Here is a 23939-nt window from a genome sequence, read left to right as displayed (position 1 = left end):
CCCTGGGCAGGGCACTCCAAAGAGCCACAGCAGTGAATGACTCAGCAACTGGTGGGACACTCAGGCCATCTGTGGACTGTCTCTGAGTGTTTTGTCTCACCCAAGCCCAAACTGGGCTATTCAGTGGGCTATCACCCCCAACAAACAAACACAATCTTAATCTTGCTGATCTCACCTGACATTTTCAGTGCTTCCACAACTTGAGCTTGTAACAGGAAAATTTTCTTTGCACAAAGGATTAGATGCAGGGGGAGACCCACTTTCTGTTGTAAATATTGTGCTGAGGGGTATGTAGTCTTTACCTTCCTAAATGCAAACAAGACATGGAAGTGTTATTCCTGGGTCCACGTGGCCAGTTGGCCCCACCTCAGTGACAGCATGCAGTTGTGACATTAATACCTGCTGGACATTTGCTTGCAGCAGGTCACCCAGCTTTTTCACCAGCTCACAGAACCGTGGCCTGTCATTGGGATTGCTCTGCCAGCAGTCCAGCATGATTTGGTAACTGTGAGGACAAGAGCAAAGTGAGCACATGGTGGGGCACAGCTCTGTTTGATCCAAGGCAGCGCAGTCTTTGACAGCTTGTCATCGATAGACAGACACAGATAACTCCTCAACCTGCTTGGTTTTACAAAGATTCTCTCTAACACTGAGACCTCTTCCTAAAAGTAAAGCAGTAAGCTTTCTACAAAAAAAGAAAACCTTCCTGCAACACTGCAGAAGATCACATCAAAAGGATAATTCAGCCAACCAGTCATACTTCCTTTTTTTTCATTCCTAATTAAGCATTAAACCTTTGTATTAAACATCTATTAACTGGCAATGTTTAGGTTAAGGTATCCTAAAGGCATCCTAAGATGACTTATATGGATGTGTCACTTCCTTGTATTGGTTGAGCTGAGCTTTCCTTCCTGCAATAAAATATGTGGAAGAGAAAAAAAAAAAAAAAGCTCTTATCTACTGTCACTAGGATAATAAAATTAGTCAATGGGCAATACTCCCAGATAGGCATGGCTGGCTTGCATCCTTTTCTTCTGCTAGAACTATTTTTTGGTAAGTGTTGCTATTTAGAGTCATGACATAGCACTCGGGAAGGCACCAAGACACCAAGATTTTGCCTCTAGAGGTAAAATACCCTGGACATGTTCATGGTCCTCCATGATTTGTGTCACAGGGTGAATGTTCAGTGTGCTCTGTGTGCCTCCCCAGGCAAGGTGCTCTGTCCTGACCCATCGTGATCTCCAAAAAGGTGTTGGCCATGCCGTAGCAGCTTGAGACTGCAGCTGAAGGCAGGGGAGCAGGGAGTGATGACCAACGTGGCGGTGGAAGGACTCAGACAACCCGGGTGGGGAGGCTGTGGGTCCCTGTCACCTTCCTCTGTCATCAGACACAGTGTACAGGAAAGGGTGGGCCCTCATTACCCGAGTGACTGCAAGGAAGCCTCCACTGTCACTTCCTAAGTCAAGATGATGTTAATAATGTCACATTCCTCCAGCACTTATCTGTGTGCATGTCGGTAAATACTAAACCTAGCAAGGAATGACCTTCTTCTTCCACCTTCTCCTCCTCCTCCTTGTTCAGCTCCTGTCAGAGCACAGCCCTGGTGGTGCACTGGGCTTCCTGTAGCCCCCTTCCCTTCCCTATCCTATGGGAGAGCCCAGGGCTGGGCTGGGGGTGCACAAGAAGATACCGATGCAGGATTGGGTTACTTTTCCTTAGGCTGGCACAGGGTACATTTAGACTGGAACATCATGTGCAGGGCAGCCCAGCAGGGCAGTGGTACACAAGGCAAGCAAAGGCAGCTTACATCTCCTCGGTCGCTTGCTCTGGGGCTCGCATTCTTGTGCCTTCCTTCAGCTTGCTGCAGAAATCCTCGTCTATTTGGACTCCAGGGTAAGGAGAGGCACCTGGAGGTGACATCGGGAGAACAGATACATGCCTTGAGTACCTGTGACCTCACCGTGGCCCTGTGCATCTCCCTCAAATGCTTGGGGTGTGCATCATCAGGTTGCAGAGCTGGGGGTCAGGGGGTGCCCCCCCTGCAGGGTCTGGCCCTGCTGGATGCCACAGGCAGGGAATTACTGCTGGTCGTGCTCCAAGCCCCAGTCTTTGGAGGGGGGGCAAGATCAAGGCCACAACTATTGGGGGGGTGGCTTTCCTGGCCTGGATAGAACAAATGCACATGAATTTTATTTGAACACTGTCCCTTGAAAAGCCAAGTTTATTCTTCTTCTTGTTTGGACTACTCCAAATTCTAGTGAGCACAATATTAACAAACCCCAAAATCACTGTGAAAAAATTGAAATAATTGTTTTAAATCGGATCACAGAACATCTGCATTGTTTATTTTCTGTGTTTTTCAGATGCAGCCCGATTGTATTGTTGGTCTTTAATTTTTTTTTCTGCAGACAAAATCAGGAAAAGGGAAAATGAAAAAAAAAAAAAAGGACCTTTCATAGAGTCAGAGTCACCAGGTTCAAGGAGATGAGGCTTTAAGAAAAAAAATAGCAGGTATTATGAGGCTGACCATAAAATCACAAGAGTTGGCAGGCTGACCAACAACATGTATTTAAACTAATAAATGATTGATTGTCCCGAGAATTGTATAGTATTGTTTCCTCTGCTGTTTGCCTCTTTTGTCAGCCTCTGTGTTGAACTCAATTAAGATTCTTCTATTCTGACAGTCATTGTTGTTCCCACTCAGTGTACATCTTGTATCCTGCTTTTTCCACATGAAAGGGGAAAAAAAAGGCTTCACTGGGTTTTAATTTCAGATTGCATGCTCTAGTTCATCCTGTGGCATCAGTGCAGATGCTTTTTGCCTGCTGTGTCCAGTAGCCTGGGTGAGTAGGATGTTGGATCCCTCCTGGGCTGGGGGGACCTCCTGGACTCGGGCTGGAAATGGAGGTGATGGAATCTGAGACATGAAAACTGTGGGTTTGGCTCCCTTGCTCCCATAAGAGGAATAAGAAGCTTTTGGGAGAGCACTCAGCGCATGGCACTTGGTGTCTTGAATGCTGTCTGTGGCACAGGAGGTGGTGCCTTGGTCTTGGGCAGCTGATGACCCAGAATCAGAGCTCTGCGTTGTCCCACAGGGTTCCATGTTCAATTAAAATGCTTTAAAAATTGCCTGATTTTCCTGGCGAGTGCCATCAGTCAGACAAAGCATTGTGACTGCTCTGGCTGTGCTGCCCTGCATCCTCTGCCAAGGCTTTCTACAGGGAAAAATGGGAAGGTTAGGTTTTGCCCATGGCAGAGGTAGGTGGTAAAGTTCTCAGCTGTGCTATCCTTTAAGGCTTTCAGCTTGGCAAATGAGCTTTCAGTGCTCTTAAAAGCACCAAAAATTTCTAGTTCACAGGGGGCACGATAATCCCTCTGCCTCTGATTTAGGTCTTTCTGAAACACCTGCCAAAAGATCATTGAAGGTAATAGATGTTTTCCCCAAGCTGCAATGCCCACTCCTGTCAAGCTCCTGGGGTGCAGAGTTAACATACCCAAGGAAAATATCTCCCACAGCAAGACCCCATAGGACCACACGTCGCTTTTTGTATTGTAGATTTTATCAAATATGGATTCAGGAGCCATCCACTTGAGAGGAAGTCGAGCCTGGAGTAAAAGGGACAAATCTGACTATTATTTTCAAAGCCTGAAAGATTTTAATCATAGATGAATCAACCATATATTGTTATGTAAATAATTACCATTCAAGCAGGAACCTGTGGGATTTCCTTACAGGCAGTCAAGATAAACCCACACTCATTCATACACTTAACAAATTGTTGGAGTAAAAGGCTGGTTTTAAAAAACATGTGGCACAAAACATGAGACATTGGAAACCTGTGATCAGGCCTTTTCTTTACAGGGATGTGGGAATGTGTAGGAGCAGAGGTCTCTTGCCAGCATCATAGAGGCAAGGCAGAAAGCCCTGCATCCAAGCCCCAACCATTCTGCAGGGATGTTGGAGGTATTCTCAGGGAAATTTTCAGAGCCAGAATTGCAGGAGCACATCAGCAACCCTTGAAGCCACCTGAGCACAGCGTGTTGGGGTCTCCTGAGCAGTACCAAAGCTATGTGAACCCTGGAAGGTATTTACAGATGTGGGCATAGCTGGCGGGGGGGGGTGAGACCTCCAGAAAGAGTCTGTCTGCATGACTTCAGTGCCCACACCAAATTCCCATGGCATGGGTGGGTGCAGGCACAGTTTGCTGGCCCAGCCCTTCACAGCAGGGCTGGCAGGGCACTCACTGCCTGTGCTCTGCAGCAGGGCAAAAACACACAGAGTAGGTGCTGGAGGAGCAAGTCCTGCTCAGCTGCTGGGGGCACCACGAGCAGGGCTTGGCCCTGGCATGGGAGCACTGGGAGATACACACCTTCTTTTGGAGGGACTGTTTTCCTTGAAGGAAGTTTATGGAGTAAGGGGGTTATGGTGAGCCAGCCAAGAAATGTCTGAAAAAGCAAAGTATTAACAGGGCAAAGCTGTGAGGCAGTTAGCATGTCTAAGCCTTATGCCTGAAGATAGAAATGTTTCCCAGACACACAACACATCTGGACAGCTCATCTTCACATAAAAACTGTGACAGATTTTGAATTCTTAAATTTGGGAAATGTGAACGTCTACAGGACATTTTGGTGGACAGTTTGAACTGACATGTTATAAACATTTGGGTAAATAAACAGCATCTTGACTTACATCTCCTTTTCTCACATAATCAGGATTCTTATAAATATCTCTTGCAAGGCCAAAATCACAGATCTTCACAACATTGTTCTCAGATAAAAGGATGTTTCTGGCTGCCAGGTCACGATGAATGCACTATAATAAAACAGTTTCACAATCAAACTGCATTTCCTTATTCGTGCCCACAAATTTCCTGTCTCCCAGATCCTTTAAATTTTTTATTTTTATTATTATTATTATTATTATTAGTAGTAGTAGTAGTATTGATAAATTTAATTTTTTAGGGAAGTTGCCAGTAGTTTACATGAAGTTACTGTAAACAGCAGTAATTATTTAAAAAAAAAATATTACCAAGTCTAGAAAGTGACAAATTTGTAAGCCCTTTAACATTTGCAGGGAAAGAGCTGAATCATTTGGAGCTCCCTAATAAATGTTGAAATTAAGGAAAAGCCTGCCACACCCAAAAGATCTTCCCCAAATGAATGAGCTTGACCCACTGCCTTCAGTCATGATCCTGTGTTTATGGACTGTGGATACTTGGATAAACACAGTTATATTTATAATGCCAAGAGGAAAACGGCTCTTCCTTTGGGACCTCTCCCAAGGAAGGTGTCACTACAATGTAGACATGACTTCAACCTCTGAATTCTGTCCTACAGTGAAAAACCCTCAGTGCAAAACTCACCTTTCTGGAGGAGAGGAACTCCATGCCTCTGGCCACCTGAAAGCTGTAAGAGATCAGATCCTCCATAGTGAGGGGCAACTTGTACAGGTCATCAGCATCTGCAGAGGTGGAAAGCAAGGTTTGTTACAAAGATAGCTCACAGACAGTTGTTTTCCCCCTTTCTTACAGACCCCATTATTCCCATAAAGTCAGTCTTCATGGAGGGATATTTGAAGGTCAGATACTGTCATTGGAAACAAAAATAGTGCTTGCTTTACAGCCCATGGTTTGGACACTGCTGTGTTTTCCCCAAAGATAAGGAGCAGTCAGAAGAAACAATCACACATTTTCCTGTCAGATTTAGTAACCCTGGAAATAATCTTTTTTTAAATCTTCTACCCTCTGGACATGACCCTCTGAGCATCTCCCACGGATGTTTATTAGGGTGATAAATGAGGAAAAAAATTTCAGGGATTCACAGTATGTTGTAAAAATATCACAGTCCATGTAGGGACAGGAAGGAATTAATACCTACCCTCCTCGTCCTCCTCCACATCACTCAGACTTTTATCTTCCTGGAACCCAGAGCTCGCAAAGCTGTCGCTGCTGGTGACACTGGCCAGCCTTTGTTTTTTGCTTTCCACTGGCTCTATATCCTTTTTCTCTTTCATTGGCTCTCCCTGCAGAGAGGAGTCCTTCAAACAAAAAGAGGAGAAGAGGTGCTACATCAAAGCAGTGGAGAGGGTGGGGAGGAACCAGGTCAGACTGCTGTTGCCTTTCTGCTGGGCTGCTGGTCTGTGGTGTGGGTGGTCACATCTCTCAGGGGCAGGGGTGTCCAGTGCCACTGTGCCAGGCAGGGGCCAGTGGCAGAGTTGTGCTTCACCAAGGTCATCATCCCAAGAGGGCAGAAATTTGGTGGCTTGGGAACACTAGCACATGATTTTGGAGTAACCAGGGCAGTGGACTACCTCTGGGGTTTGCAGGGTGTATGGATGGACCTGTTTGCTGGGCTGTGGCTCATCTCAGCCTGAAATAAGACATCTGAAATGGGTCCATTTCTCTTCAGCAGACAGAGAAGCAACATGAAAAAGCAAGCTGGGAAGGTTACGCCCACAATGGAGGTATCCCAGACCTCTCAAACACCAGCTTTTGGTCCCAACCTGCTTAAGACATCTGTCTCTATGTCCCTGAATAGGGTTTGGCGTGGGCTTGTAAGCCCCTTCCATGAGGAGCAAGGGCACTTGGTGTTTGACTGCCTCTCTTCAGTACCTTTATCCAATGCTTTCTTCTTATGGCCAATCGTGATGGTTTAACGGGACACATGCAGCACTGTTTGGAAAAAGCTCTCCCACTGCTGCCTGTAGAGCAGCCTGGCTGCCTGGCTATGCTTTTGCCCCCTCTTACTTTTCCTCTTGTCCTGCAACCATCTCTATTCCCTGTGCATCCTGGTGCAGGGCCAAGCTTCCACCTCCTTCCTGCCCAGGCAGCCTTCCCAAGGGTGCCAGAGCATGGGTGTGGGAAGGGGGTATGAGAATGACTCTGCTCAGCATGGACCCTGCCCAGCCATACTCCCTGCTGAGCATCCGACTCCAATGACCATGTGTAGGAGGAGCCAGCTGCTGTGTCTCATGTGGAGTAAAACATGGACAGCCTTGGGAACAGACAAAGGCCTTTTAGAGGGGGACATCCTCTCGAGTGAGGGCTCCCACAGAGCCCTCCCCAAAAAAATCCCTGAGATGCTGCTGAGGTTTTGGCTCTGCTGAGCTGCTGTTCTGTATCCAGGCTCCTAAGTCTCATGCCAGAGCCCTGGATCCTTTGGAGACTTTTTTTCTGGAACAATTTGAATTTTCTGGGAAATTTGGTTTGTAAAAGCAAAAGGTTTGTAATAAGAAACATATAATGAATTTGATCCAGAGGGCTGTGGGATGTGAGGACAAGACTCTAATCTCTTTTCCTCTTGATAGCTCTTCTCACACAATAATAAGATTACTTGTAAATCTCTGAATATTCAAGTGTCATGGGACATGTGATTTAATTGGTATTATCTTGTTTGTGCTCCCAGCAGTACTGAAATAAGTGGGCAAAACCACTTCCTTAGGCTTTGCTGACCTCAAGATCACCAGGAATGGGTTCATCAAAAGCAGGGCAAGAGTACATGGGGACACTTTGGATAGGATTCACTTCCCCTCACTGTAGATGGCTCCAGCCAAATCAGTCACAGCAGTCTCCTCGCACAGTCAGGGGGAGAGAGGTGAATCCCCTCTTGGCACAACACATCCCACACCAAATATTAATGTAGGTCAGCTGAACTTCACCCAAAAGTCATTTCTCTCCTTTGGTAGAAGAGAGTCTGAGGAGATCAGCTCAGAGCTGACATCTACATTATCAACACTTACGTCAGGTAAGATGAACCCTACCAGGACCATCTGCCTCCTCACCTTGTTAGGGCAGAAAAGATTCCTTTTGCTCTTCAGATAGTTTGATAAATTCCCATACTTGCAGTATTCAACAATCACCATCAGAGGCCCTGTGCAATTAAATTAAATTAAAAAAAAACCAAAAAACCGGCATTTTGAGCATCATAAAGCAATAAAAGGTGGCATCAATTCTGAGAAAGAATCTTTCATGCTCGTAACTACAACTTGAGTCTAGAATAACTGGCATCATGTCCTAAGAACTAGAAGGCTGCTTGAAGGACACTGGACATTATCAAAACAATACTGCTTCTGGAAATTAGGGCAGGGCCTAATTTTTAAAAGCTGAGTCTTGAGTCTGGATCCTGAGGGACACTGTTTCCTCTTCAGGCAGTTTAGACTGGAGTCCCACAGCCCACACACACTTGTTGAACTAAAATAGGTGACATATCTAAAACAAACAATCTCCCATACTGGTCTTTTGATTTTCTTAGTGTAATATCATGAAGGATTTTACAACAGCTGCATTGTGATTCATAGTTCAGGGCCAGCAACTGATATCCATTGTTCCCAGCCTTTCCAGATCATGTTTAACTTGAGCTTGAGCAGCGGAGTGAGTGAGATAAAGGAGAGCAAGTGGCATGTTCCTAAGTTCACACTTCATATATTAATACTAAAAGAGAGTTTAAAGAGAGGAAATATTTAATCACTTCATTAAATGACTAAAAAATCTCTTTTTTTCCCCTCTTTTTTTTTCCACCAACTACAGGATAAGCCTGAATATAAAAGTTACTAACTCGACCTCTGGATGAAAAAAACATATGGGTCACTGGCTGTTATTGGGAGATAACCCAAACCCATTTTCAGAGCAGCGCAGATTTTTTTACCTCCATTTTTTGTGCAAGCTCCCAACAAATTCACAATGTTGAGATGATGACCAATGTGGATTAGGATTTTCAGCTCAGTCATCAGTGCTTTGTACTCACTTGCGGTGGCCCCTTCTGCAAATACAAAATAAAATATCAGTGTGAAAAGGCAAAGTACTGGTCCTGCTGAGCTTTACCACTTCTCGTTCCTTTCCATTGAAACAATCTCCATTACTGGAGATTACTTCTTGTATTGATGTTCTCTCTCTATTCCTCCCTGCTCAGCATCCTCTTGGTTGCAATTAAACCCATAAAAAGAGTCAGGCACTCAACTTCCTCCCAGTAGACCCTTTTATATTTAGAACTGAGAGATTTTTTTTTTCTTACATGAATAGTTCTGACGTTTCAGCCAAAAAATTGAAAAAACAAATCAAAAGGGATTTCAAGATTATAATTAACTCTATCTAGAATTGTTTTTGTCTGACCTGACTTCAGCTATCTAAGGGTTATGTTCTAGCCTGAGTTAATCAACATCTTCAGGGCTCAGTGGCAAGACCAAAGTATTTCCAGAAGCTGGTGCAGCCATCACGTTTAGCCATCTGTATAAGGGAAAGATGAACAACCCCTGGGTGATGCCTGCCTAGTTCTGTTCATTTTGTAGGAAGCCTGGAGGTAAACCAGGGAGGTGAATATTAATTGGTTGAAGTGAAGTGACTGCATCTTGCCCTTACCAGTCATGGTCAATAATAATAGGAATGGCATATGAAGTCCCTCAAATAAATCCAAAACATTCCATTTAGTGTTGAGTGAAACTTTTCATTCCCCCCAAGCAAATTTTTTTCCCTACAGAATTTAATTTTGTTAAGAAAACAACAAAAAACCTCATATTGCTTTGTGTAGGCCCAAAGGGAGTTTTTCAGTTTAGTGACACCAAGAGCAAGAAGAACAGTCCTGTGGAAAAAACTCTTGAGCTAGGTCTTAAAGGGCTTAGTTTCAACATCTGAATGGAAACAGTTTTTCTTGGTGTCCCAGACAAAATTTATCTTCCCCTTGGTGATCCACTATTTGCTTATATGAGTGGTGACACTTCCCCTCTCCCACATGGGAATTCTGTGAGGATAAGGCCTATAAATGACTCCTGGATAATCTGGTGAGGACACAAGGAATGAGGCAGATCTCCCCATACTTTGGGTGTGATACTAAAAAGTACCTACAGAAGATCTGTTCACCACTGGCTCTCTTCATTGTCAGCAGCACTGAACAAGAACTCAGCTCCATGTGCAGGAATCTGCCTTAGGGTGGGATGAACTGTTGTCTCTCACCATTGCCAATGAAGGGCATTTGAGTGACCAACTCAGATACAGGCATGGCACATGTGAATCCCACCAGGAAGAGTTCTTGTCTGTTCCAGGAGCACCCACTGCCCCTTGGTGTTGCTGGCTGGCACAAGAAGCCTGCTAATGTACATAAAGAAACCCTGAACACAGCAGTACACTCTAAGGGCTGGAATTTACATGTAGACATCTTCTGATAAATGGTAAGTAAGCGTATGTGAAGCTGGGGGGCACTGGCTAAGATGGGTTCCTTCGAACTATTCCTGAACAGAGTCAACTGAGAGCATTGGGGTTCCAAGCCATCCTGACAGAATAGGGATGTGTCCTGCCAGAGATACAACACCAAAAGGATTAAGACAGGGATTAAGATAGATATGCAGTGCAGCATAAACTCTTGGGGCAAAAACAAACCAAAAAAAGCCTGCTCTGATCCTTACAAACATAAAGAAGGGAAAGTTAAATACCTAGGAGGGATGCCACCAGGTCTCTGGGTTAGGGAATTCAATCACAGCTACTGCAGGCTATGACGGAATATCATCCTGCTTGCTAATGTCCCAAGCATCCTCTTCAAATTAATGAGGGACTTTTGTCCTTTCTGCTCCATGAGAAAGGTGGCAGTGAATAGCTGGTGATGATTTTACTTTCAGATGAGCACTGGTGTATGAACAGAGCTGGCAAATCCATTGCCCAATCTGGGTGTCAGCATCCTAAGCACCGTGTGATGAGCCTGTAGCCTGTTCAGAGGGGACACATCTACACAACACCGCCAAGATTTAAACTGCTCAACGTGTTTAGCTTAATAAAAGGGCCTTTGTGAAGAAAAATCATTATAGAATCTAATGGAGAAGGTTAGAATGAGATGCAAAAGTCAGGCATATGCGAATGAGACTTAAGGCATCTTATTTTAAGCGTAAGATGATCATTCCTTGGAACAAATGGCCAAGGAAAATATGAAAGTTTCTATCCAAGTGTCTTACATCAAGGTGGATACCTTATACTTCAGCTAAATTTAATTTACAGCATTTGGTATAGGGTCAGTCTAGCATAATGGTATGACTTTTTACTGAGATGGCAATTTTTTATTTCATAGTTCTGCCATTTCATTTGTGGTGGACCTGAAACTTGATTTGTGCACATTTTGGAGACCTCAAAAAGTTATTATGGAAAGCTTTTGCTTCTGGCAGAATTGTATTAAAAAATGCACCACTATGTAAGGCATCATTTTTTCCAATGCATCTTTGCAGCAAGATACCTTTCAGCATTTTCACAGCAACTATTCTGCATGTTGGTGATTTCCTAATTCCAAAGGCAGATGCTTGTACCACCTTTCCAAAAGCTCCGTGTCCAAGAGACTTTCCTGTAGAGAAAATAAAGTGGAGAGATACATTTGGTAAAAAAAAGGAATCCTGTCAGCAAATGGCTTCATAGATCATGAATGGAAAAATGTACTTTCCAATGAGTCCCATAGGTATATTTCCAACATATAGCTGGTTTAGGGTTTTTGGTTTGTTGGGGTTTTTTAAAATAAGCAGTCAAACTAGAAGACAGAGTCATCGGAGGGAGCAAGTGATAGGACTGAAAATGTCACTAAATTAATGCAACCATTCACTGGAGGTACACTGGCTTCAAAATTGAGTTTTTCTGTCTAGCTCTGCCAGAGAAAGAATTTGCTCCTCTTTTCCCTGAGCACGCTGCACAGTGCAGCAGCCTGTGGTGCTGCCAGATACATCCTTAATAACACAGACCCTCTTTGACAATGTGTTCACATGGACAGGTCTGGTTGCCTCTGCCCTGCTACAAAGGCTGTCAAGGCTTGGTCAGGGAGATCCTGTCAACATATCAGCTAGAATTAAGTTTTCTTTCCAAGTAACTATTTTCAGATTGGTTTTGTGCTTCACCTTCAGCAGAACCCAGGTATGAAAGTGTCTAACAAGAGTATGGCAGCAGGATCTGTGGTGTAGAGTAGAAAATAACAGTCAGCTTTTCATATAAAAGCAAAGGATAACATGTGCCATATATCTATTTCTCAGATATTTACATGTGACATGACCATCTCCACAGGACAATATCCTCTTCCTATGATGAACACCTGTTTGTCTAGCCCTCACTTGGACATCTATCTTGTTGGTATCTGAGTGAGAGATGAATCCCACTCAGATACTTGCAAGCAGAGAAAAAGAGCTGCTGTCTGTACTAATTTAAAAAAATACTGCCTTTTATATGTGTATATTGAATCTAAACTGTAATTCTCAGTATGTCTGTCAGTAGTAGAAAATATCATACATTATTAAAGCAATGGAAACATGAAGTGGAATATGCTAAGCCAAAAAAAAACCCCAGAAAATTATTTCCACCCTAGCTGTGCAAAAGTGTTGTCACTTTTTACATAAAATAAAAAATACAAAGTACTTGATCTACATGACTGAAAAGCATCAACAGACTGACCTTGGTTTGTCAAGAGCTTAGTGTTTGATAGAGAAATACAGATCAATCAGTGTGTGTCTAAAAATCTACTGCCACCTTTTTCAGTTACTGCATATAGATTCTTCATTCAGCAGATGTATAAGGGAAACATCATTCAGACTCAGGTCTCAGTTTTCTTAGTGAATTGATGTTTTTAGTCCTTAATGTTTTGACTGTTCATGATTTCTACATAAAGAACTTGCAGTTTGAGGTCCTAGAAAACCCATTATACCTTTGTTTAATCCATACCTTTAATCTGTTTCCATCAATGTTAATTCACTTCCCACATTGTGATAACCTACTTAGTCACCACTTGGAAAACACACTGGCTCATAAAGCTGCACAAAGCTGCTAACTTTTCAGAAAGGAGAATGAGCACTGGAAACAGCACTTCCTTCTCTAAACAGCGGTGTGATTCAATGGGAAACTGTAATAACACTCGTCTTTGCTGCTCTGCTACTGTGCTGAATGGTAGCACAGGACAGGGCTGCTTTAACTTTTCAGCAAGTAGTTCAAAACTCCACAGTTTAATATACAGTTGTGGCTATGGTTGTTCTTGCAAAAGTCCCTTCTGTTGGCATACAAAGTAACGACAAAATTATTAAACAGAGGAATATTAAGTTGCCCTACCATTTGAGCAGTGAGTTTGTCACAGCCTTTGAGCAGCTGCACTGGATGCATTTGGGGTGATGCTCAGGTATGTAATGTTGCAGCATTTAGATCCAGACCAATGAAGCAAAATGCTTTACTTAAGTTTTCCACACTTGACTTGAGTTTACTGGGCTGCTCAGAGTCCATTAACGTGAGCATCCACCTTAGGAGATGGATCAGGAGATTTTCCTTTCACTCCCATTTTAGCAGGGTCCTTCAAGCATGTCTGTTGCTGGACCTGGAACATTAGCAAGAAGCACTTGCACCACCCCATGTCTGTGGGAAGGCACAGGCTCAAAGGTGTGTTCATTTTTCGAGTTTTTTACCTCTGTTTGAGTCATCTAGGGTTTTCCCACATAGATATTTCCTATGTAGCATTTCCCCTATGCTACATGGGACAGCTGTGCACATGCAGGAGTGGGAAGTGCTGTGCTTGGCCTGGCAGTGCACAGGAGGGAGCGGGGCTCAGGAAGGTGGCTGCCACCAGCATGTGTGACACTGGAGACAGCAGCCACACTCCTCCAGGTCCTGCATCCCACTGTGTCACCTCTCCAGATTGGGAAGGTCAAGCCTAAGAGTAAGGGGACAAGCACATGATAGCTCAGCTAACACAGTGTGTTGTCGCCGGCCACACTGACAGTGATTTATAGCACCAGCATTTTTCTGCCTAATAAAAAGATGACATTTTACTCTCAGGGAGACTAATCCATGCTGAATGTTAATTACCCTGACTTCAGTGATGCTCATATGAAGTTTCCTGTAATGTCTATACCCCTTACAGATGAAGGGAGAGTCCTATTATATAAGCATTGCATCACAGCCGTGGGCTGTGTATATACATGTTGAAGGAACACACAGCAAAAGAGATGTGGGCTGAAAGAAGAGACTTCTTTGCAAAAGTTATAATAAATATGTGTCCTGGAGGATAAGTAGGTGGAAAGAGAAAAACAGTCACATCAGATGTGGGAAGGGGTTGCATTTCTGAGTAAAAATATTTTTCAAAAACCATAGAAGCACATTTTGTGTTTGTGAGACACTGATCCTCAGAGACTGCCAAGGTTATTCAAAGTCTGAGCCAACTGCCATGCAAGCAGGACTTGCACTGAGCTAATCTCACATACTGGACATACACAACTTCTTCAAATCTGGTTCTTATTCATTGTCAGCATTCTTTATTTGTTTACACCAGTCCTTCCACTTTTAACTCATTCTCTGGTCATCGTTTGTCACCTCTGGACTCCTAACACTAACCCTGCAAGGCATGGGTTTTTCCTTCATGTTTACATTCCACTTCTGTTTGTTTCTTTCCCAGTGGTCACACTGTCTGCACATCAGGCTCTTGGTCCATCGTTGTAAGAAAATTGTCTGAAGATTGAAGTCACCCCAGCACAAGGTTCCAGCATTCCCAGAATTATGCATGACAATTATAAATCGAGAGCAATGTATTTCAGCTGTGCTCATCCACATCTGGCCACCTTGTGTCTTTGTGGCAGGCAAATTAAGTGTGATCCTAATTTTGCATGTGTTAACCAAGCTCTGTCCCTGATACCCGGGAGGCAGGAGGAATCTGTTACAGCTCCTAACTAAAATGCAAAGACTTTCTAGACCTTGCTGTAGGACAAATGTAATGCATGCCTGAAAGAATAAACAGCACTATAGCAACGAGGCTGAGCTTATCACTGACATTTTAATGTTGACCTTCTTGCTAAAATCTGTGTGGTTTCTGGAGGGATCCATCAACTTCAAAATAAGGTCCCTTCTCCCCTTCCCCTCCCATCAGCCCCACACCAGGCTTAATAAGGAATGGTCCCAAACCCATACCTTTTGCTGGGACATCTTCTGGGGAGCTGGCTGTAGGCTTAAAGTTTTCAAGGATATTTATTTATGTGTGGACTTACATGTCACATTCTTGCACTTTATGGTGCAATAACACAATATTTACAAAACTGCAGCACAGAGGGAAAACAAGGAGACTGTGCTGGAAAAAGAAGGAGAGGGAGAAACAGGAAGGGATGCAGGATGGATTATGAGGACCCATTTCTGCACAGGCTGTTTTCCAGGATTCCAGGCTGAAGAAAGGGAAGAAAGCCATAGAATCATAGAATATCCTGAGTTGGAAGGGACCCACAAGGAATATCCTTGTGGATGATCCTGGCTCTGAATAGTACAATTCCAAGCAGCACACCATGTGCCTGTAACTGTTGTCTAGATGCTTCTTGAACTCTGTCAAGCTGTGCTGTGACCACTTCCCTGGGGAGCCTGTTCCAGTGCCCAACCACCCTCTGGGTGAAGAACCTTTTTCTAATATCCTGTCTAAACCTCTCCTGACACAACTTCAGGCCATTCCCTTGAGTCCTGCCACTGTTCATCACAGAGTAATCCCTGCCCCTCCTCTTCCCCTCATGAGGAAGTTGCAGACTGCAATGAGGTCTCCTCCCTACTCCTCTCCTCCAGGCTGAACAGACCAAGTGACCTCAGCTGCTCCTCATACAGCTTCCCTTCCAGACCCTTCATCATTATTACAGTGAATCACCAAAATTACAGTAAATGTCAATGGTCAGGCTCCTGAGCCTAAAGAGAGAAACATCAAAGTTGGCAGTCTGATTTGGAATTCTTTGGTTACTCTTTTTGTGTCATGTTTTAAGTAAATCAGTTTCCAAAATATAGAATTCATAATTCTTGTCTATAATCTCCTTTTCTGGCCAGGTGGCCAACTTAATAGATGAGAGAAAAGCTGTGGATGTTGTCAACCTGGACCTTAGTAAAGCCTGTCTCCCACAGCTTTTTCCTGGAGTGAACAGGTAGATTATTCATGGCTGCACTTCATCTTAAGGGTCTTTTCCAACCTAAATGATCTCGTGGTTCTATTTTCATTTTCCTTCATGGAGTCCAAATATGCATGTGGAAAGTCAAGTAGATGTGGTCAGTCAGTCCTAAAGGCTGTAACTCATCCACAGGTCTGTGCTCTCAGTGTGGAACAGATCACACCAAACCTGGCAGTACATTGTGCTGTGTGCCTAGAACACATCCAGCTCCTCTTTACCCATAGTTACATCTTATTCAATCAATCCAAACTCTATATGAACTATTCCAATATTACCTAGTTTTAGCCTTTCTCTTGCAATTTCCCACTTGCTGGCATCATAAGGTAGACGTTCACATTGCTCATCTAAGGGGACTTCATCAGGATCCATTATGATTGACAGGTAATGGTTGGTCTTCATTTCAGAGGAACGAGGCTAGAAAACAAAGATATTGCAAAATGAAAAAGTGGATTGGGGTATCTGTCAGCATCTTCTTGTTTGGATCAAGGGCTCCAAGATCATTTTGTTCACAAGGCTGTGTTTCACTGCACAGTGGACCGTTTGGTTAAGGTCCCTTTGGCTTTTCTATATACTGCAAGAGTTTTTAGATTAAAGAAACTCCTTCCTCTAGCTTTCCTCCCATGTGACATACCAGTTTCTTCAATGGAATCCATGTGGGTCTCTACTAACATATGGTGTTATGACACAGGCTGTCTGCACAGTCAGGAGAAATACTTTCAGCAAGTGACTAAACATTGCTGATAAAAATAACTTTCCTTCATGATTGTGCAAAGTAAGAAGTGGCCACATGCAACAGATGGAGTTGTACTGCCAGTGTTTATTTGTTCCATATATCCCTCAAAGATAGGTCATATGTGGTTAGAAATTGTGCAAGACAAGACATCAGGACACTGGACAGGCTTCATGAACTGCTGACAAACTTTTAGGATTTTTATTTCTTTTTTTATAATTTATGAAAAATTTTCTTAAACCATTTGAGTCTGGAGGAAGGTATAAATAGCTGGATTCAAACATGTAATTTAAAACATAAAATTTCAAATTAATTTGCCAGTTTAGTTTGTCCTGGGCAAATGGATTATCTACTTCACTTGAGAAATATAAGAAAAAAATGAATCTGATCTGAAAGTTTCCTGCAGTTCATCCATTTTGAAATATATGTTCCTTCAAAGAGCATCAGGATTGCCATTCTAGTCCACTGTACTTTTCTTGACATGGGAGTACTTATCTTTCTATAGAAAAGGTCTAGTGTTTGCCATAATTTCCTGGGTATTAGTTGGAATTCATGGGAAATCTGCAGAAGTGAACCTGAATGAGTTGCTTTTCCTAAATTTGTGGAATTAGCACATGGACAATGACATACAGGTACCACAAACATACAGATATAACCACATATTCTCTTTTCTGTTATTTGCATTAACTGCCCCCTAATACTTTCAACTTCCCTCCTCTACAGCTTGGAAATATGTCCCTAATACCTGCATTTCCAGGCATGTTTTTTGAGAAGGATATTCCTAGCTGTGCATGCCTTGATTACAAACACAACTAGACTAAAATAACAGTAATTAACAACTGCTGTTCTAGTTGTTTTTCATCCGCCCCAAACCCATAAATTTTGTCCCAAGAAGGATGAACTGATGCTTGGGAAAAAGTCAGGAGGCTTAAAGTCTGTCTCCAAAACATCCACTAAGTCTGGAAAGGGCATGGATAAGTGGGGTGTGAGTAGGAACAGCAACTTGTGTGGTGCTCCAGAAAGGGCATTTCCAGCTAGAGATATGTGTACCAAAGTGCTCCTACCCACCACATTAGAAGAGGTTTTAAGTGGACCCATCCCAGAAAAATCAATAGGAGAGATGAAAGTTCAGACAGTTTCCCACAGTTATTTCTTCAGATGCACTCAATATCAATTTTTTGGCAGAAATAGAGATTTGAAGCAACATTTTCAATGATGAAAAATTGTTAAGGATATAATATGTCTCTGTGTGCAACACAGAGAGGATTTAAGAAAATGCTCTTGGAGAGCATCTTTTTTTTCTCTGTTGTGGCAACATAATTTGTATCTAAAATTTAATTCAGACCTTATTCCAGACATAAATCTTTGAGAGTAAGGGTTTATAAGAGAAACACAAAGACCATAAACATAGACTAACACTAGCTGGAAAAGCTCATCTGGAAAGTTGCCTTAACATGTCATTTAGTTAAAGTCCCTTGATCTACAGTGATGATGATATTTTTATTATCTTTTAACAACCTAACAAGTTTCAATCTCATTAAAAAAATAATAAAAAAAAGATCTGCAATCCCTTGCTACATTTAAATCTTATTTTTCCCAAGATTTGTAGTCACGTTATAACTGGCTTCATCATTACTGTTGAGCATCCAGTACTGGTCCCTCTTGCCTTGTAATTTCTCTTTCAGCTATGAAGTTTCTCCACAGCTTCAGCTGACCTCTGCTTTCTTTTCCCCCAAACTCCCACGCATTTCTCCTCACTAAAGCTTGCAGCAACAGGAATGCAGGCAGAGTGACTGCTGCTGACTGATTTGGAGGTCTAGTGCTGCTTTCCCATCAGTCAATAGAAGCTCTTAGTACTCAGCCTAAGATACTGGCAGGCCTTAATGCAGGTTGAGATAAAAAGGTCTGTTAGGCTGCAGTGGACCTTCAGCAGCCATCCCTCATCCAGCTGGGACATGCCCAGCTGTGGTGGCTGTGAGCAGATCCCCGTGCTGCTGTGCTGTGCCACCCCTGGGCTGCTGGTGGTGGTGTGGGAGTGAGGAGAAGGGGGCACGCAGCCATTTCTCACCTCACGTCTTGCAGTGCCCCAGTACCTTCCCTCAAATCCATCTGCTCCTACAGGTTACACTGAGATCTTCCTGCACGACTGAGGAGCTGTATTTTCTGCTTGGAAAAGCTGCTGTGCTTTAGCCTGCACACATCACACAATGCAGACAGGGTGCTGTCAGCAAAAAAGGGATTTTAAGCCATCACAGTCAGCCTTGGACAAGAAGGAGGGTCAGCTGCAGGGGCAGTTAAATTTATCATGTTGGTAGAGGATCATCTGCTCTAGAAGATGCAACATCAAAAACTCCTTCAGCAAAATATCACTTTGGAAGTGATGTAATTATACCAGACACTGTGTGAACCAGACCCCAGCACATTCTGTGAAGATCTGTCATTCCTACTCACTCACATCTTCAAAGACATTAGGATGCCAAACCCCCACAGTTTTTATAAGGGAATGAGGATGCCTTTGGTGTGAGTCAGGCACCTAAATTCTTGTGAGCCTCAGAGCCTCGTCCCCACCATGGCTGCTGTTTCTGGCTTACTCATACTCAGCCTTGCAAGTCACAGTTCTCCAGCATCCATCAGTAGCCTGGTTATTGCACCAGGAACAAGGGTGAGCAGTATCAAATAATCATAGAATCATAGGATATTCTGAGTTGGAAGGGACCCACAAGGATCATCAAAGTTCAATTCCTGGCCTTGCACAGGACAGACCCAAGAGTCATGCCATGTGCCTGAGAGTATTGTCCAAACACTCCTTGCACTTTGGCAGACTTGGTGCTGTGAAAGTGAAACAGATTTTTTCTTTGGGAGACTTGGCAATCCCAGCAGCCTGGGATAAATTTTCTGACACGAGCAAAGGGCTGCCAAGCAGAGGCAGGTGCCACAGGAAGATCTCTGTATGTTCTTACCCTCTTCAGCTTGCGAATGAAGAGGGTCAGCAGGAGCCAGAACAGCGTCGCAGCCACACAGGTACAGGTCAGAGTTATCAGCTCCAGGTTTGACCTCTCTGTTATGCCTGGGAAAATCAAGTGGGAAACATATTAGAAAATGACCTGCAAGCCAAGAGCACTTCATGCTTTTTTTTTGCCATTAAAATAAAATACCAGGAAGGACCAGCTCTTTTCAATGGGGTATTAATCTCTGTTTGGACTGGCTCACAGAGCCAAAAAAAAAGGTCTCTTGCAGCCTCAGGAGAGGACAAGGCTGCACAGAGGGGATGGCCCTGCTGGGCCTTTCCCACAGGCAGTACAATGCTGTGAGAGCTGCTGCTCTAACATACAGGAGAAGCTCATGGGAGGGCTTGTGCTGGTGTAGGCACCAGTGACTCCAAGTGGGCTCAGGACATGTTGCAGTGCTGTTGCTTGGGGTTTGCTGTCCAGGACCTGATGCCTTTCCTTATCCACTTCTCAGAGAGCTCTTCCCTGCTGAGCCCTGCAGCCTGCAGACATGCTGTGAACCCTCCAGCCCTCACCAAAACCATCACTGGGGGTGACCTAGGGATTCTCTTGGAGACTCATGGTGCTGCCAGCAGGAGTCCACAAGCTCTTCTTGCCATGGCTTGGATGGATCTGATCTGTCACCTGGGGGGTCAGCTCATACACAGAATAGTACCAGGGTCTTGAGCCTCCTTCTCACTGGGCAGAAATCCAGGGTATATGATCTAGCCTCTCTCTAATCCACTGCTCCCTTGGCAGGCTCTGTGCCTTCAGGCCTCCTGCCGGTCACACCAGCAGCACTGGGGCAGGCTCCCTGAGGGAGCACAGGACCCCCTCCTTTCCCAGAAATATCCCACAGAGCCCAGATGATAGGGAGCTGGGAGAGCTCTAGAAACCAGGGAACAGATTAAGTGCAGAAAGGGAAAAACAAAAGCGACAACAACTGAAAATGAAACAGCAAGAATACATGAACATTAGTGTCTTGGGTTTTGTAATAATAATAAAAAAAGTTTATTCTATTCCATCTGTTGAAACTTGTTTGGGAAGGTTTTTCTTTTTCTGTTGTAACTCTGTAAAGGAGGGGGTAACTGCCTTCTCTGATAACAAGCCAGCTGTTAAAACTGGGTGGGCCATTGTTTCTTATCTCTGTTCACTCTTCCACTACCCTCATGGGAGTATCTTCTGTTAATGGACCATTAAAGCTCACCAATGGCATGACACATTTCATCATCCTATTGTGAGATGCTCCACCCAGGGAGAAGGAGCCAAACCATTTCCACCAAGATAAAAGAAGCCACAAGTGTCACCAGGCACTCTGGCGTTCCCATGGGACTCCCAAAGGAGGACTGGACCCACTTTGGGACCCCTGGCTCCACAGGACCATCTCTGCTTCCAACAGGACCACACCTGCCCCTCCAGGAGGGCTGACTTTGGACTGTTTCCAACGCCCTGACCAACAGGGTGTCAGGTTGTATTTCTGACTCTGTCAGGGTTTTCTGGGATTCCTTTGTTTGCTTATTCTTTTCTACTACAACATTTTATGTTGTATTTTTAATATCCCTACTAAAGGACTGCTATACCTATTCCCAAAATCTTTGCCTAACAGCCTTTTAATTTCAAATTTATAATAATTTGGAAAGGAGGAGGGTCCTACATTCCAAAGGAAACTCCAATCTTCCCTGGCAGATACCTGTCTATCTAAACCAGGACAATTAGAAATATGGAAAGTATTAGAGCCCACTGACAGATCTTTAAAAAAGCCAAAATAAAACTCTCTTCAGACTGCTATTTAGGAGTTTGTAAAATAGTTTCAGAGCAGTTTGTTTTGCAAATCCTGTGATCGTGTCAAAATCCCACACTTCCCACAATATGTTTTCCATCTGATTGGTAGAAAATGCAAAAAGAACCATCACATCCTGCTTCTTATTCTGATATACCCTCTAGAGAGGTTAAATGAGAAAACAAGGAGGAGTAATTCTGAACATGGTTTCACAGTAGTTTTGTCAACTGCACTTGCAGAGTTTCAGAGCCTGGCAGCTTGGTGTTACTCCTGACAAATGAAAAAGGTACTGTTGTGTCTCACTGATGGCTTTACTGGATAATCCAGAGGGATCTGCTGCCTGGTTTTAGGCAAAAGGCTACAAAGCTTTGTTCAAAGGATGTGTTGCTTAATTGGCATAATGTCTTCCCTCCCTAAAAAAGATAATTAGATTTGTATTCATGCCCTATATCTAAGATTTCCCTGGCATGTCCATTCTGGAGCTTTGAGAATAAAGCTCATTGAGGAAAAACATAGCTGCAACTACAAATGGAGATACAATAGTCTCCAGAAACACCAAGAGATTTCTTTTTTCACAAGTATTTTTTAAGTACTTGATTTAGATATAGAACATAATGGTAGCATAAATAATACAGCCTAATGCAGCTTGCCTACTCTCTGGCATCAGCATTTCCTTTTACATATGGACAGTCTCCTCTTGCTTCTGAGCAGCATTCCTGCAGATGGCAGATAACAGTTTCTGATATTTATTCAGCAAAACCTGCAGAGGCTGAAGGTTTGTTGGTTGCCACAGCTTCATATGGCAGGACACAGAACACCCACTAGGTACAGCCAGGCCTGGAGGACACCAACCCTCTAACTACAGTACCTGCCCAGGAGTCAGCAAAGAGATATGAAAGTGCTATTTTTTAAATGTTTGAGCAAATGTAAGCAGCCAGAAAGCACTTCTCCAGCTGGACTGGGTTATCAAATGCCAGAGTCCTAGTTTTGCTGAAAGCCTTGAAGTTAGAGCTCTCTGAGTGTCTCTCAGCTGGGTAGAAAAAGGTTTCATTTGAGGCAGAACGTGCAGAAACACTCAGAAGAGCCTCTAGGATTAGCAGACTTTGGTGAGGCTGCCAAACTAAAGCACTAAGGCAGCACTAAATCCCTCTCTGCCTGGTAGCTGAAGATTTCAGGCATCCCCTTACAGCCCCATCCCAGACCTTTACTCACCAGACACCTCATTACACAGACTTTTCCCTGTGTGCAGCTCTGTCCCATCTGCCTGACTCTGTCCCAAGCAGCAGCCCCCTTTCTCCTCCAGGGCCCCTCCAAAAGCCCCCCTGCACCAACCCATGTCTGCAGGACTGCAGAGGGGTGAGGAGGGGGTGAGTGAAGAAGTGCCACCAGCAGCAGCTTCTCTCGTTCAGTAGCAACAGAAGCCACCAGAACCATGCAAGCATGCCAGGATGAGAACCTAGATTAATCTGCTGATCCCTCCAGCTACAAGCTCAATCCTTTGGCTGATATGGGCTTTCTCATTAGGATTTCAGCTCTAAACACCTGAACATTGCAGTGCAGCTCAGGTGTCAGCCAGGGAAAAAGCAATGCCTGGGGCAACAACGCTAATCTGCTGCACCTAAAAAGCATACTTCACCCCTACCCCAACGGGATCTACCCTGCTTAATCCATGTCATCTCACAATGCACCGCAGCACTGTGATGAGTGCTCAGAGATGCTGAGGACTGTCCATCCTCGGAGCTTGTCATAACTTGACTAGACCATTGGTGATGACACTTGTTTGAACTGAGGTTGAACTATTGACCACCAGGACTCCATTCCAACCCTCTTTAGAGGACTTCTGAGGTAACAGGAGTCTTAGTGTCCCCTGATGTCCACCTTTAATCTTGCAAACTGAAGTTAGAACCCAGGCTGAACTTCATTTAGTAGCTGTGGGAATTCCAGTTAAACTTCATGGAGAAGTTCCTGATGACTTCAGCATGACTCAAAAGGCACAACAGCTTTTTGAGGTACAAAGTCAGAAAGGTTAGGTAGGTAGATAGGTAGGTAGGTAAGTAGGTAGATAGATAGATAGATAGAAAAGTTATTTAAAAGAAGTAATTTAAATAAAAGTTATTTTAAAAGCTAACACCATTGTCATAGTGTCAGAATAGTTCAGTGAATACTTAATAAATGAGATGTTTTCCTTTTCATCAGCAGGATTCACATTAAGTTATCAAACATCAGCTTCAAGTCAGGGCACATTGCTGTATTCCTTTGCTTGTTATATGCCCATATTTCAGTGAGTATGAGCTGTAAAGGTAGTCCTTTCTTTATCAACACATCTCCTTCAAAGCAGCACCTCTGCAACTAACTATATCCCTGGGGCTGCAAGGGTCCTCAGTAGGGGAAGCAGGAAATGGCTTTCATGGCAATGCTGCAAGCATGTTGGCCCTCCCAAATAAGCTGCCCAAGAGTCTGTGTTCTCCACATGCCCAACAGCATTTCTTATCAGACTTTTCGGGATACAGTTGCCTCCACCTGCTGGATGCTCTGGCAGCCATTTGC

The 23939-nt window shown here is 43.8% G+C and overlaps 1 protein-coding gene across 1 annotated transcript in view; it reads right to left on the bottom strand.

Moving 5' to 3' along the window:
- The window catches only part of FLT1 (fms related receptor tyrosine kinase 1), a 110002-nt gene that overhangs the window by 7906 nt on the left and 78157 nt on the right, over window positions 1–23939 (bottom strand). The window contains exons 16-27 of the mRNA XM_083855079.1: window positions 19586–19692; window positions 16171–16309; window positions 11209–11313; window positions 8644–8757; window positions 7781–7869; window positions 5878–6037; window positions 5364–5461; window positions 4691–4813; window positions 3495–3606; window positions 1808–1907; window positions 400–505; window positions 176–306 (exon numbers count right to left, since the gene is read on the bottom strand). Of these exons, the coding sequence (XP_083711205.1) occupies window positions 176–306; window positions 400–505; window positions 1808–1907; window positions 3495–3606; window positions 4691–4813; window positions 5364–5461; window positions 5878–6037; window positions 7781–7869; window positions 8644–8757; window positions 11209–11313; window positions 16171–16309; window positions 19586–19692 (1384 nt within the window). The remainder of the gene's footprint in view (window positions 1–175; window positions 307–399; window positions 506–1807; window positions 1908–3494; window positions 3607–4690; window positions 4814–5363; window positions 5462–5877; window positions 6038–7780; window positions 7870–8643; window positions 8758–11208; window positions 11314–16170; window positions 16310–19585; window positions 19693–23939) is intronic.

Source organism: Zosterops lateralis, assembly GCF_965231275.1.
Source record: "Zosterops lateralis genome assembly, chromosome: 2".
Classification (NCBI taxonomy): domain Eukaryota; kingdom Metazoa; phylum Chordata; class Aves; order Passeriformes; family Zosteropidae; genus Zosterops; species Zosterops lateralis.
The sequence above is the reverse complement of the archived record's forward strand: the minus strand, read 5'-3'. Positions and strand labels throughout refer to the sequence as shown.